Source organism: Cyprinus carpio, chromosome A13 (genome assembly GCF_018340385.1).
Source record: "Cyprinus carpio isolate SPL01 chromosome A13, ASM1834038v1, whole genome shotgun sequence".
Taxonomy (NCBI): Eukaryota; Metazoa; Chordata; class Actinopteri; order Cypriniformes; family Cyprinidae; genus Cyprinus; species Cyprinus carpio.
Genome location: NC_056584.1, coordinates 1,287,214 through 1,302,290, shown reverse-complemented (window position 1 = coordinate 1,302,290; position 15,077 = coordinate 1,287,214). Strand labels below are relative to the sequence as shown.

The following is a 15,077-nucleotide window of genomic DNA, read 5'->3' as shown; positions in this document are numbered from 1 at the left end:
TGAGACACTGTGTCCTCAGTCATGGTCCTGGGGACTCACTGCTCTGCACATTTTGTGTGTCTCCCTTACACACCTGATTCAGATCATCAGCTTGTAAGGAAAGACCTCCATGAACTGCACTACAGTGTAGAGGATAAAAGAGACCTTCAACATGTGCAGAGTGGTGGGTCCCCAGGACCAGGATTGAAAAATGGTGCTCTAGTGGACACTATGGGGAATGAACTTGACATTAGCTGGTGACAGTATATGACGTCACTACCAGTGCGGCCGTGATTATATAAGAGTGCCTGTAGAACTCTGCAGGACAGCGGCTATGGAGCTAGAATTGTGTCTTTATTACACGCAAGAAAATAAAAGATCTGAGAGAGAAAAAAAAAGTTTGAGAGAAAAAGTTATCACACTGATAGCAAAAAAGCATTTCATGAGAGAAAAAAGAATATTTGAGAGAAAAAGTTTTCATACCAATAGCAAAATAATAATATTTGAGTTTAAAAAAAGTTTTGAGAGAAAGTATTTTCTCATAGAACATAAAAAAATATAAATTTGAAATTTAAATTTAAATTTAAATTATTTCTGAGAAAAAAAAATCTCTCTCAAAATACTTTGAAAAAAACTCTCAAATATACATGTTTTGCTATCAGTGTGAAAACATTTTCTCTAAAAAAAAAAAAAAGTGTTTCTCTCGAAATGCTTTTCTTTGCTCTCAATGCAATTTCTTGCTCTCGTGTCAGGATTTTGCTTTCACTGTGAGAATTGTGTCATGGGTGGGGCCACGTTCCTATTGGCCAGTCAGGTGAGCATCGTCTTGTCTTGGGAGTCGAACTGAATCATTACACCATTGTTCGGTTCACCTGCATAGATGCCGCCTCTGCCTTATGGCTAGTTTAGTTGAGCACGAACACTCCAATGTTTGGGTAAGATGATGACACACAGCTGGCTGAGTAAGTTCAGTATCACTGAAGATTAAACATTAAAAAATAGCACTCATATTCATGAATGAATGTGTATTATATTATTTGCTTGCTAATCGCTAGTAAAGCTAACCAGCCATCATGCTAGGTAAACTTGCAAACTCACCTGGTTTATACTATTTTTAAATCAAATGCCAAAAGAATGTTTTGATTTAGATAGTTTCACACCTTAGCAAAGAAAAGCGTTTCGAGAGAAACACTTTTTTTTAGAGAAAATGTTTTCACAGTGATAGCAAAAAATATATATATTTGAGAGTTTTTTCAAAGTATTTTGAGAGAGATTTTTTTTTCTCAGAAATAATTTTAAAAATGTCAAATTTATATTTTTTATGTTCTATGACAAAATACTTTCTCTCAAAAAATTTTTAGTCTCAAATATTATTATTTTTTGCTATTGGTATGAAAACTTTTTCTCTCAAACTTTTTTTTCTCTCTCAGATCTTTTATTTTCTCACATGTAATAAAGACACAATTCTAGCTCCATAGCGGCTCTCTAGGACTGAACTGGCCTACCCCTGCTCTAGTGGATACTATTAGGAACTAAATACCCACTCCACCATGCTAAAAAATGAGTGCCTAAATGGCTGAGACTGAGGTTCCAATCCCTAAGGTACACACCAGCAGCAGTCGTCAAGTCACTTTATACAATACAGTGCGCTTATACAATGCTCTTTATACAGTACAAATTGTGTGAGAGCAGCTTTACAGCATTAAATAGGAAAATAGTGTGTCAATAATGCAAGAGGACAATAGTAAACAATATTCCAGTAAATGTCAGTTCATCATTGATTCATTGATGTCATTTTCGAGCTCAGTTAAGTTCAGATAGTATCTGTGCAATCAAGTCGACAGTATTGCCAGAAATTAAGTTTCCCCAACTAAACAAGCCAAAGTTGACAGTAGCAAGGAACCAAAACTCCAATGGTGTCAGAAATGGAAAAATATAACCTTGGGAGAAATCAGGCTCAGTCTGGGCACCAGTTCTCCTCTTTCAAGACGAAACCAGCATGGTAGGGTTTAATTCCAGGCTGCAACACAAGTTAGAATTGTGCAGAGGACTCATCTGGTTCCTGTGGTCTTGTGCCGATGTCCAGTGAGGTGACGAGGTCTTCACAGGGGATCTGTCTCTAGGGTTTGTCTAGTTGACATGGTCTCAGTTGACATTCAGGGCTGTAGAGGTCATCTCTAGGTGCTCAGTGGCGCCTGCAGGTGTGCGGCTGTATGCATTGTGCATACCATGAGCGCTCAGACTGACCTGAGATTTCCCCTGCAAACTTTTGAGCAGTAGGCCTGTATGTCCTGTATTTCTGTCGACAAAACCTGCCATGCCATTAATTATGAATTTATCAGTCTTTTGCATGCCAAAGTCAATTTCTGCATATAAATATTACGCCAAATAGAAGCAGAAAATTCTGGTATACACACTTTCATGAGATCGGGTTAACCTACAACAATTAATTTCTAGGCTATTTTACAAATGGGAATACAACAAATTCATGACAATGTTTTACATTCAAGCGACCCATAAAATTTTTAGTGAAAAGTACTTTAAAAGCATCTGGAATACAATAAAGATTAGATTTTTTTAAAAGCTGTTTTTAAAGCATTTGCAGCATGGATTAAAAAAAGGCTAATAGGCTAATAAATAATTAACATATCAGACAAAATTGCATTGCAGCAAATCCTTTAAATTTTAAGGTATTCATGACAGAGCAACATAAAAAAATCAGAAAATATAAGCAGCTATACAATTATAGGCCAAAGTTTTACATATATGCCATTATAATTTGATTTGTATTTTTTAATTGTAGAGAATTATAAAGTAAAACGCAAATTATAATCGGGCCTGTTTTTTATTTTAGACATCTATCAATTATGGTGATGAAAAAAAAATGACTCGTCATCTTTAGAGAGAAATGCATCTTTATGGATTGCATAATGAAAGAGTTTCTATTTTCAGTAGTAATTTAAAGATTTCTATATATTTTTATCATGCCTGTGAGGCCATTCGCTGAGTTTAGGTTCATCATTGTGAAGCACTCCTGTTCAAGACCCAGATGGCAGAAAGCGCTTGTTTTCTTTATTTTATAAAAGCAAAATTTTTTGTTGATATTGTGAGTGCACACAAATAAAAATGGACCCTTTACAGTTTAGAATGATGTATCTTACCTTAATGAGCAAAAATGACTGAGTATTTTAAGTTGTTTCCGCTTTTAGAAAAAAATGCAAGTGATCGTGCTGGCACCTCCATGTCCTGCAAAGCATGCTTTAGCTTCCACTCTCCACACAAACGATTGGAAATGCATCTAACAACACATTTATATAGGTTAAACATTTAAATTAGCATTGTGATATGCTTAAACAGTTTTATATCTAAAGATTTTATTTTAAGCAAGTCTTGATTTGAGAAGGCTAAATTGATCAAACATAGGCTATGACCAACTCACTGTCTGCCGCTGGACGTTTGGTCATTACTTTAAAAAAAACAACAACAACAAAAACAACTTACATTTAATGAACGGAAAAAAAAATACTCCAAGCGTTTTTTTAAAGTAACTTTATATAAAATAATAATAATAAAAAAATGAAACAAACTATAATCACTTTTCCATTACAAACAAAACTGAACTATTTTAAAATCTGAAATAGTAGTATAAGCTGTTTTGGGAGAAGGGGAAAAAAGACTGGCTATGGTCTATATTTGAGGCCTATGCAGGGCTCTAATTCACTTTACCCATCCCTGTTTTGTTCTCTGTTGTTTTCATCTGCGAGCTTGCTCTTTGATATATGTATTTTACCATTTTGTTGAGTTTAAAACATGAGACACATTCGTTCTGCTCTCACTGATAATTTGGTATCAGCCCCCCCCCCCCCCCCCCCCCCCCCCCAGCCCCCCCCCCCCAAAAAAGTGCGTATCCCCAGAAGAAATCCTGCAGGCACCCCTGTAGTAGGTGCTGATCCACTATCTGGACTGGATCTGGATTGGATCCGGGGGATTGCACAGACATTATTGGAAGAGAGCTGAGCTGGATGATGACATCACTGAATCATCAATGAACTCACTTTAGCTGGAAAAAAAATACTCTTTGTTATTGTCTTCTTGCATTATTGACAAACACAGTAAAGCTGCTTTGACACAACCAGTATTGTATAAAGTGCTATACAAATAAAGGTGACTTCACTTCACTGCAGTGACCATCTGATCAGGATACAGACTGGATCTGGGTGTCTATGGTAACCTCGAAATAAGAATGAAACAGATTAGTATTAGTATAGATGCCATTCTTCTTACGATGTAACAAGTTCTGCATGATCATATTCCACTTCCCTAATACTACCCAAAGGAAATTAGTTTATTGAGTTTATTGAGGCAAAAGTTATAGTTAATTCTTTGTTGATAGTGCATTAAAGTGTGACCAAGAACTCTAGCTGCTGCATTTTTGACCATTTGGAATTTGTTTGTTAAGCACACAGAGCAACCAACCAACCTCCATGACTTACCTCCCTATGTCCAAAACCACAGCATAACCTATCAGAGAAAATTCCGGTGTGCACCCTTATTCCCTTCTCTGGCCTAATAACTTGGAGTTGCTACTCAAGCACAGCTCTGGGGAGTGAAGGCCTACAAAGGACAGCGCTCTATAACGAGAGGTGGCAAAGCAATACTCTTTGAATTAAAGGCAGTTACCAAGGAGGCTCACAGAGTGCCTAGCAATTTGAGACTACTGCCTAAACGAGCTCTAAGGACCAAGGACCTCAACACAAAGACTCTCTAAAGCATGAAAAGGCCCACATATGCCCTACGTTAAGAATATCAATCAAGGAGGTTCACAGAGAACCTAACACCTTGATATAGCTTTTCAGATTGACTTCTAGGTAGCGGGGGCCTCAAAGAGACGACTTTCAAGAGAGAGATGGTCTAGCAGGGTCCTTAGTAACCAGGGAGGCCCCAGAGAGCCTATCAATCTGGCACAATTCTAATTGGGGCCCCAAAGACAAAGGCCTCAACATGGCGACTCTCTAAAGCCAGAGGGGACCTAACTATGTCCTGGTCAAGAATAGATTTCAAGGAGGCACATACAGGTGCATCTCAATAAATTAGAATGTCATGGAAAAGTTAATTTATTTCAGTAATTCAACTCAAATTGTGAAACTCGTGTATTAAAGAAATTCAATGCACACAGACTGAAGTAGTTTAAGTCTTTGGTTCTTTTAATTGTGATCATTTTGGCTCACATTTAACAAAAACCCAGCAATCCATCTCAACAAATAAGAATACTTCATAAAACCAATAAAAATAAAAATAAAACATTTTTAGTGAATTGTTGGCCTTCTGGAAAGTATGTTCATTTACTGTACATGTACTCAATACTTGGTAGGGGCTCCTTTTACTTTAATTACTGCCTCAATTCGGCGTGGCATTGAGGTGATCAGTTTGTGGCACTGCTGAGGTGGTATGGAAGGCCAACCCCAACTCCAACTACAACTTTATTTATAAAGCACCCAATAAAACAACGAAGTTGACCAAAGTGCTGTTTCTTTGACAGTGGGCTTCAGCTCATCTGCATTTTTTGGTCGATTGTTTCTCATTTTCAACCATGCTGGAAAATGAAAATTCTCTATGGGGTTCAGGTCTGGTGAGTTTGCTGGCCAGTCAAGCACACCAACACCATGGTAATTTAACCAACTTTTGGTGCTTTTGGCAGTGTCGACAGGTGCCAAATCATGCTGGAAAATGAAATCTGCATCTTTAAAAAGCCGGTCAGCAGAAGGAAGCATGAAGTGCTCCAAAATTTCTTGGTAAACGGGTGCAATGACTTTGGTTTTCAAAAAACACAATGGACCAACACCAGCAGATGACATTGCACCCCAAATCATCACAGACTGTTGAGTCTTAACACTGGACTTCAAGTAACTTGGTCTATGAGCTTCTCCACCCTTCCTCCAGACTCTAGGACCTTGGTTTCCAAATGAAATACAATACTTGCTCTCATCTGAAAAGAGGACTTTGGACCACTGGGCAACAGTCCAGTTCTTCTTCTCCTTAGCCTAGGTAAGACGCCTCTGACGTTGTCTGTGGTTCAGGAGTGGCTTAACAAGAGGAATACAACAACTGTAGCCAAATTCCTTAACACGTCTATGTGTGGTGGCTCTTGATGCCTTGACCCCAGCCTCAGTCCATTCCTTGTGAATTTCACTCAAATTCTTGAATCGATTTTGCTTGACAATCCTCAAAAGGCTGCGGTTCTCTCGGTTAGTTGTGCATCTTTTTCTTCCACACTTTTTCCTTCCACTCAACATTCTGTTAACATGCTTGGATACAGCACTCTGTCAGCTTCTTTTGGCAATGAATGTTTGTGGCTTACCCTCCTTATGAAGGGTGTCAATGATTGTCTTCTGGACAACTGTCAGATCAGCAGTCTTCCCCATGATTGTGTAGCCTAGTGAACCAAACTGAGAGGCCATTTTGAAGGCTCAGGAAACCTTTGCAGGTGTTTTGAGTTGATTAGCTGATTGGCATGTCACCATATTCTAATTTGTTGAGATTAGTGGGTTTTTGTTAAATGTGAGCCAAAATCATCACAATTAAAAGAACCAAAGACTTAAACTACTTCAGTCTGTGTGCATTGAATTTACACGAGTTTCACAATTTGTGTTGAATTAATAAAATAAATGAACTTTTCCACGACATTCTAATTTATTGAGATGCACCTGTATAGCACCAAACAAACAGCACTCCTATGTAAAGGTAGCTAGCCAAGGAGGCTCACAGAAGCAGGAAGACTGAAGAGGCAGCTAGCAAAGTAGGCTCTCAGAGAGCCTAACAACTTGGCACTACTGGCTGGCTGGGCTCTAAGGACGGAGGTCTTGGCATAATGACTCTCTAAAATAAGAAGTGGCCTAACTATGTCCTGTTCTCAAGACAGTTCCCAATGAGGTCTAAAGAGAGCCTAAAAACTTGAAACTGCCATCTAGGCAGGATCTAACAAGTGGAGGCCTCAGCAGGAAGACTCTCTATAAAGAGAGGAAGCCTAGCAACATTCCTCTGCAGAGGCAGCTAACCAGGGAGGCTCACAGAGAGCCTAACACCAGTGGCACCAGTGTCCAAGTGGCGCTCTAGGGAGCAGAGGCCTCTGCAGAGGACTCTCTATAGCGAAAGGAAGCCTAACAGCACTCCTATGTAAAGGTAGCTAGCCAAGGAGGCTCACAGAGAGCCTAACAACTTGGCACAACTGCCTGGCTGAGCTTTAAGGATGAAAGCTTCAGCATGGTGACTCTCTAAAGCAAGAGGAAGCCAGACCACATCCTGTGCCCCAGAGAGATATCAAGGAGGCTCTCAGAGAGCCTTATAACTTGACATTGCTAACTAGGCAGAGCTCTGTGGAGCGGAGGCCTCTAAAGTCAAAGGAGGCCTATCTACATGTATGCTTTACTCCATAATGTGTACAGCAGTGTACAGCAGAGACATGCCCCATGTCTCTTTGCATCTAAAACCTCAAAATTAGATGTTCTGCATTACTCAAAAATGCAAAAGTGCAGGGAGGTTTTTCTCTCCATATTGTGCTCAGAGCTGTGAGATGTATGTGAAGAGGATGGATTATTCCGCAGCTCACATTCACACTTCTTATAATCCGCTGTGCAATAAGACAAGAGTGGTTCTCTCTCTGCATTGGGTTTAAGATTGTGAGATGTATGTGAATAAGGTGGGCTGTTCTGCAACTCATGTCCTACTTCTTCAACTATGATCTTCACAATGTTATGCTGTTTTAAGAAGATGGGCAGTATTGCCTCTCACGTCCGCACTTATAATATGTTATGCAATAATGCAGGGAGTTTTTTTTTTTCCATCCCTGTGATGAATGTGGGTGATTATAGGACTGGTGTCCCATTTCTTCAGCAATGAACCTCACAGTGTTATGGATTTCTGTGAGAGCTGATAATGTGTACCTAAGGATGAGGTCTCCTTACAGTCTTTTTCACTTTTTTTCACTTATCCCTTCAGCATGGTGGTGTGGGTACTCGTTCCCCAAAGTGCCCTCTAGGGTCACAGTGTGAGTTCCTATTCGGGAAGGGACGTCTCAGGTTACCCATGCAACCATGGTTCCTTGAGAAGGGCAACAAGACACTGTGTACAATTAACATGATTATGTGTTTTACAGGTGCACTTTTATACTCACGGTTGCACCAGTAATACATAATAGACAAAGTTCATTGTCGTGTCTGTAATTTGTAAAGTAAAAATTTACCCGCAAATGACCTACCATATTTTGCTGATGATTCTCTCTTTTTCTTTTCTTGTTTGATTAACATTATTAAAATAAGAAATGCTTGGGTCTGTAACATGAATGCACATCCAATATTTTCTTAACCATTTATTTTTTTCCTTAAGATATAACCAACTGTTTTTATCTCATAAATCGTCGAGACAGCCATTCTGACATAATTTGGTATTTGCTTGCTGTCTGAGAGATGGCTTCAGGTGTGTGTGCGCACAGTGACAATCTATGACAGTGACTGAGTTCCGCATTGAGATCTCTTTCACGCCATCTTGCACTTGGATGGCTTAAAATCACTTATTACTAATCACTTAATATTTAAACTGACAAACCTTAAAACACATGATAATGCTAAACTTTCTTGAGGAAGCATCACTGCCCTAATTGTTCAGATAAACAACCTAAAGCCAGACCACTTTAGGCCCCCTAAAGGGTCTAGAACTGGCCCTGTCACTATATACCATATAGCTATACAATTTGCAGAAAGCGAAAGCTGAGAAAACCATCAGAAAAGCCAAAACAGAAAGAATGATTAGATGGAGATGGATGACATCTATAGCAACATGTGGTAAGGAAAATTCATATCCAGAGATAAGTCAGTTAATTCGAGTAAAATCACAGGCTTCGCTTATCCCGTGCGAATGCGCCACACAAAATTCAGATGTGGGGGGTAATTTCTTAATCACACAAGGTCCCCAGATAATACTAATCCCATGCAAATAGTGCTTTACCAGTCGCTGACAGTCTTAGAAATTACTGTGATATGACTAATTTTATATTCATATTTTGTAACACTTTGTAATAACGATCATTAATAAATCATTAACAAACATTATATAATGCTTAATGGATCATTAGTTAATATATATTAAAAGAGTTAGAAACGGGAGATAATGTGCTTGTTAATGTTTGCTAATAAACTTATTAAACAGTAGATAATGTTCAAACAAATCATTATTTCATGTGAGTTAAAATGCTTACAAATGTCATTAGACTTTCAATTCCATATGATCAAGCACTTCTTGAAAATCTACAAATGATTTTAACAGATGTTCTATAATGATTAAAAGCTTGTGTTAATGCACAACACTTTCTCTGCTATTGAGGTGTGATACGGGTAAGGTTAAGCACAGGTTTGGTGGTATGGGTAGGTTTAAGTGTTAGTTAAAGGGTCAAAAGTGTACAAGGGTCAATTTGATTACTATATGGGAACACAGTTCAATCTGTTTAAATTATGTTGTTTTGATAAATGAATACTGTAACACAATAAAAACCTTCATAATCACGGGAAGAAGGAGGCGGGAACCGGCGAACATTTAAATGAAACTTTAATAATAAAACAAACATAAAACAGCACATAAACCCTCGCGGACGACTGCCGTGCACAAACAAAAACCAAACACAAAATAAAGTCCAGGCCTGGTCCTCTTTCGTCTTACACATTCGTCGCTCCTCCCTTTATCCTTCCGAAGCTCCTCCGTGGGACTCGAAGATCGATGAGTGGCGCAGGTGTCGCTCATCTCCAATCACTCCACCGGCCTCGACCCATTCCCATGGCTCTCGGCCCTGTCCCACTCATCACAAATACATATTTTCTTGAAAAAAATAATTTGTTTTCTCCTGTTGATGTATGATTCAAGGAATTTCCTGTTTAATTATATACTGAATAGTAGTATACTAATGATTGTTGAGGTAATAAAAATATTTTTGCACCAAAATTACAATCTGTTATGTCTTTAGGAAGCATTTAGCTAACCTTAACCAGCCACCCATTACACAAACCTACATTAGCTAAATGTCCAAAGACCATAAAGATACTAAACGATTAGTAATCATTTATAAACATTTACAAACGATGAATAGTTTCAATTTTAGATTGGCTACTGCAAAAACATGAACAACTGATTAATAAACGATAAGTAAAGATGTGTGAATAGTGTAAATTCAGGTCTTTCAGGACACTTTTTGCCATCAAGATATCTGCTTATAAAGGTATTAATGATGAGTAAACATTTATAAACATTTGCAAATGATGACTAGTTTCCACTTTAGATTGGGTACTGCAAAAACATGAACAAATAATTAATAGATTATTTGTTAAGATGTGTACATAGCGGTCTACAGAAAAAAATAGCAATAAATGAAGGTCATATGAACTGAAAGTTTACAGGCATTTGTAAGCATTTCGATTTACATTAAATAATCATGTTAATCATTAGGTAATGTTAAGTAAGTTCATTAGTAAGCATTAACAAGAGCATTATCTCATATTTTTAGCTATGTGAATATATATTAACTATTGAGCTGTTAAGCATTATATAATGTTTCATAATGATTTATAAATGAAAGTTATTATAAAGTGTTACCTTATATTTTATAATTTCATATTTATATTTGTATTTTGCCAGATGCCATCCATATTAAACAAGTGCAACATGAGGAAGATTAGTGCAGAAACAGTAGTTTAGGTTATGCTAAACACGAGACGCATTGGGATAATGCAATATCAGTAAGCACCAACATTCACATTCAGACTAGGGCTGTCAAATGATTAATCACAATTAATCACATCCAAAATAAACGTTTTGTTTACATAATATATGTGTGTATACTGTGTATATTTATTATGTATATATAAATACACACACATGCATGTATATATTTAAGAAGAATATGTTATGTTTATATATTAAATATATTTATATATAATATAAAATATAAGAATATAAATATATAAATGTATATACATGTAAATATTTTCTAAATATATAATTTATGTGTGTGTATTTATATATACTTAATAAATATACCCTGTACACATACATATATTATGTAAACAAAACTTTTATTTTGGATGTGATTAATCGTGATTAATCATTTGACAGCCCTAATTCAGACATGATTATATTTCTCAGTGGACCACTGAGTTTGCCAAAAACTGAAGGTGACAGATGATGTGTGTGAGAAAAACACAGACTTGACAGATTCAGATGGGATTTAAAACACATTTCTCAAACAAATCCCATAGGGCTTTTGTCATATTAGTTTTCCTGCAGTAGCTTAAAGAAACTGAATGAAAATCTTTCAAAGTGAAATTTGAATCAGCATAGATTTACATGTATTCATCAGTTTGAACACAGAATATTGATTTCATTTTTTTTTTTTTTTTTTTTGGATATGTTCAGGTGATCCAGGAGAAAAGGGTGAGAAAGGAAATCAAGGACGGTCACAAATTGGAGACCCAGGTCTCCCAGGACCACCAGGTGAGCAGATGCAGCACCACTACTAACATATACATTTTTTAGATATTATTTTGGCCCTGAGATTACATTATATAATGTTAATAAAATTTTTGGTTTGTTTGTTTGTTTGCAATAAATATAGTTTTCCACAACAATTTCCAACTCTATCTGGCCGTAACTGCCATGAAATGAGCAACAGCACTTCATTCTACTCTTGTTGTCATGTGTAATATATTTAAACTGCACATTGGTCAATAGCATTCTCTTTGCAAAGGAATGTTATAGTTTCCTATAGTACTTCAAACTAAAATTGATTAACGAAATGGCATATTTAATAATTAATGAAGTCAAGTAATATAGGCAGTGAGTTTATTTTACAGACACATGATTTTGTTTCAGGTTCAATGGGTCCACCAGGGGTCGGAAAAACAGGCCACCCAGGAAAGCCGGGCCCACCTGGTCACAACGGCGAGGAGGGGAAGAGGGGGCACCCTGGCGAGCCCGGTCAGCCAGGCGTGTGCCATCCTTCCATGTGCTACGGCGCAATGTTGCGAAGAGATCCTTTCAGTAAAGGGCCAAACTATTGACAGAGCTTTGGCTGAAATGCAGACAGTCTGGATGAGGTGCTGCTCAAGTGAATGAAAGAAAACAGCAAATCTTTCCAATCTCAGGATGATAATTTTTTTCAAGAGTGTTTCTCACTCATGGACACATGAAGTACCTCTTAAAGTATAAATATCAAGATGATGTTGCCTTCATTAAAGGGGTCCTATTATGCTGTTTTACAAAGTCTTGATTTTGTTTTGGGAGTGTACTAGAACATGCTCTCATGTTTGGTCATTTTCACATAATTTACATTATTACAATACCTTTCTCCCCAGCCTGACACAAACGGCTCGATCAGTTCCAAGTTTAATGAAGGCCCGCCTTCCGAAAAACGAAATGTGTTGGTAATTGGTTAGCTTTACCAGTGTGTTGTGATTGGCGAACAGATTAGATGGTGTTTCAGTACTGCCACACCCCTTGCCAAAGCAGCAAGTTCTGTCTGCTCCACTATAGTTAAGGATGGCGTCAATATTGCCATATCAATTTGAGCCGGTTTCAGAGCTCGAGAATATTGAACCTTTCCACACATGGATATTGCAAGACATATTAGAGTGGTAACTAGGGTTGGGCCGATAGACAATGGCATCGTCCGTCACCGATGGCTAATAGACATCACATTGTTGATGTTTTCGGAAAGAAAATGAGGTGTATACAGAACCAAAGGGAGAATAAATACATTTCAATACTTTCTCTCGCAGTTATATCACTGGGTAAGTATACTGTAGGCCTATATAAATTGCTTTAATCCTATATAAACTATCATGCATCGCAGATCAGCCAAGACCCATATAATTGAAACTGCTTTTGAGTGCATGATCGCTTTTTAGTTTCACTTTCACTTTCGAGATTCGCAATCGCATGTACTCTGTTTATACTTTGAAGCATCAGTACTTACCACACATTTTACAAGATTAGAAGTTTTGTCAGTGCTGCTCAGAATCTAAAAATCCTTTGCTATTGTCCTCAGTCATCTCTCCTACTAACTCTGTTTGTGTGGTATGTGAATTTTTATGTACTGTAATGTAACAGGCAACTGTTAGCAAACGTTATTTGTTTTCCGTGCCCTTCTGAATATGGATTCACCCTTCGGCACACCCCTCACCCGCTGAAAAATAACTGCATTTACTATGTACAGATAAATTCAAAAGTAATATGTATTATGTTTATTTCAAAAATTCTGAAATTCAAAAGGTGCTGTAAATATGCATTGCTGTCTATTTTAATAGTTATTTATGAATTATTTTACGTATTACAAAACATGAAGCACTTCTTTTTTGTCATCTTCTTGGCTGATGCTCTCAACCAAGCGTTCTAACCATGACCTCACCCCTCCCCACCCCCCAACCATTCGAATTTCCATAGGCGGGAATTATTTTAAAGATATTTTAATGGGCCGCTTTTTGACATCACAAAACCTGGAAAACAATGCGGCAGTCCAAACGAAATGTCTCCCTTTGGAGTGGACTTTTAGATTTGCAACTTTGTAGATCTTTTTATGCCCAACCATACACACTACACACTGACTAAAATTCAAAAAGTGAAAAAGCATAATAGGACCCCTTTAACACCACTGATTGTCCATGACTCAATTCAACACTTGTCTTTCTGTCAAAAGCTGAGATGTGCCATGATTTATTCACACTGTTTGTCATGAGGCATGAAACGCATCTTCCGAATTCTTGTGAAAAGCATCCAGTGTGAGGAGTTCTACAACACTCGCAGTGGAAATTCTACCTAGACATTGACTTTACTTCCTCACTCTCTTGCTCTCCCGAGTGGCGTGCATCCATCACCAGCCAACCATCTCGCCGTATTTATGATGCTAGATTTACTGTCCATTTTGCATTTGTGTTTCTTTTTGTTCAGATGTTTCTTTTGCTGCTTGCAAGCTTTTCGTGGGAGGTGTGGGAGTTCTTCTGTAATGCTTCATGTTTTCTTTCCTATATTGACGTCTCTCAGACATCCATGATAATTCTTGTCCATTTAGGTATTGCTACAAGGGTTCCCACATCTTTTGACCAATGAATTTCCTTGTTTTTTTTTTTTTTTTTTTTTTTTGTGTGTTGTTTTAGAATTTTTTTTTTTTTCTAGGCATTTGTGATTACAGGAAACTTTTTTTTATATATATATCTTTAAAATGTTTATTCTATCCTGAAATATTTAAGATAATAGATATGTCCATGGCTTTTCCATGAATGTTTAAGATTTTAGTCATTTCCACGCCTTTACCAGGCCTGGGGTCACAATTTATAATTCTCTGATATTCCAGGTTTTCCAAATCGTTACCACACTTAAGATTGCAAATGTGAGTGTGATGAGATAATATCTATATTAAATATATTTAAAAAAAAATGGTAAATCGAGCAAATTTATTTTATACATTTTAATCCACCTGATTGTCATGAAATACACAATTCTGAAAGCTGTTTATCTTTTACAATGGTTTGATAAAGGGTGTGTAGTAGAGTGTAATAAAGCTCACCTTCCCATAAATTTATATTTTTTGTTTGTTTGTTTTGTTTTGTTATTTATAAGATCTGATATCAGTTACAGATTCTTCCGTGAGAGCGCTTTCTTTTTTTTTTTTGCAGTGATTTTTTTTATAACTTTCATGTGTTTGCATAACTTTTGATAATATTAATTAAAACCTTTTTTTATTATTATTTTTGTTGTTGTTTGTGTTGTTGCTTTGTGTTCTGTAACAAAAAGGCTATTACTTATAATGTGGAAAATGTTTACTCTAGTTTCCAGCATGCGATTCACAGCATTCTTATAATGTCCCATAACAAGGTCAATAAATTAACATGCGTTTCATGTAAACATTTAAAATCTCAATATGTGGAGCACATTGGAGTCCTACACTCTCATTTTATTTATTGATTGATTTATTTATTTATTTTTAGGTAACAGCTGATCTAATCATATTATTCCAATTGAGTATTACTGTCAATAGATTATGTTGAAATAGGAAACATAAAATG

The 15,077-nt window shown here is 37.0% G+C and overlaps 1 protein-coding gene across 1 annotated transcript in view; it reads left to right on the top strand.

The window, feature by feature from the left end:
* LOC109075450 (collagen alpha-1(XXI) chain-like) overlaps positions 1–12,767 on the top strand; it is a 103,701-nt gene extending 90,934 nt beyond the window's left edge. The window contains exons 28-29 of the mRNA XM_042768288.1: positions 11,432–11,511; positions 11,890–12,767. Of these exons, the coding sequence (XP_042624222.1) occupies positions 11,432–11,511; positions 11,890–12,077 (268 nt within the window). The 3' untranslated portion in view covers positions 12,078–12,767. The remainder of the gene's footprint in view (positions 1–11,431; positions 11,512–11,889) is intronic.
* The last annotated feature ends 2,310 nt before the right edge of the window (positions 12,768–15,077 follow it).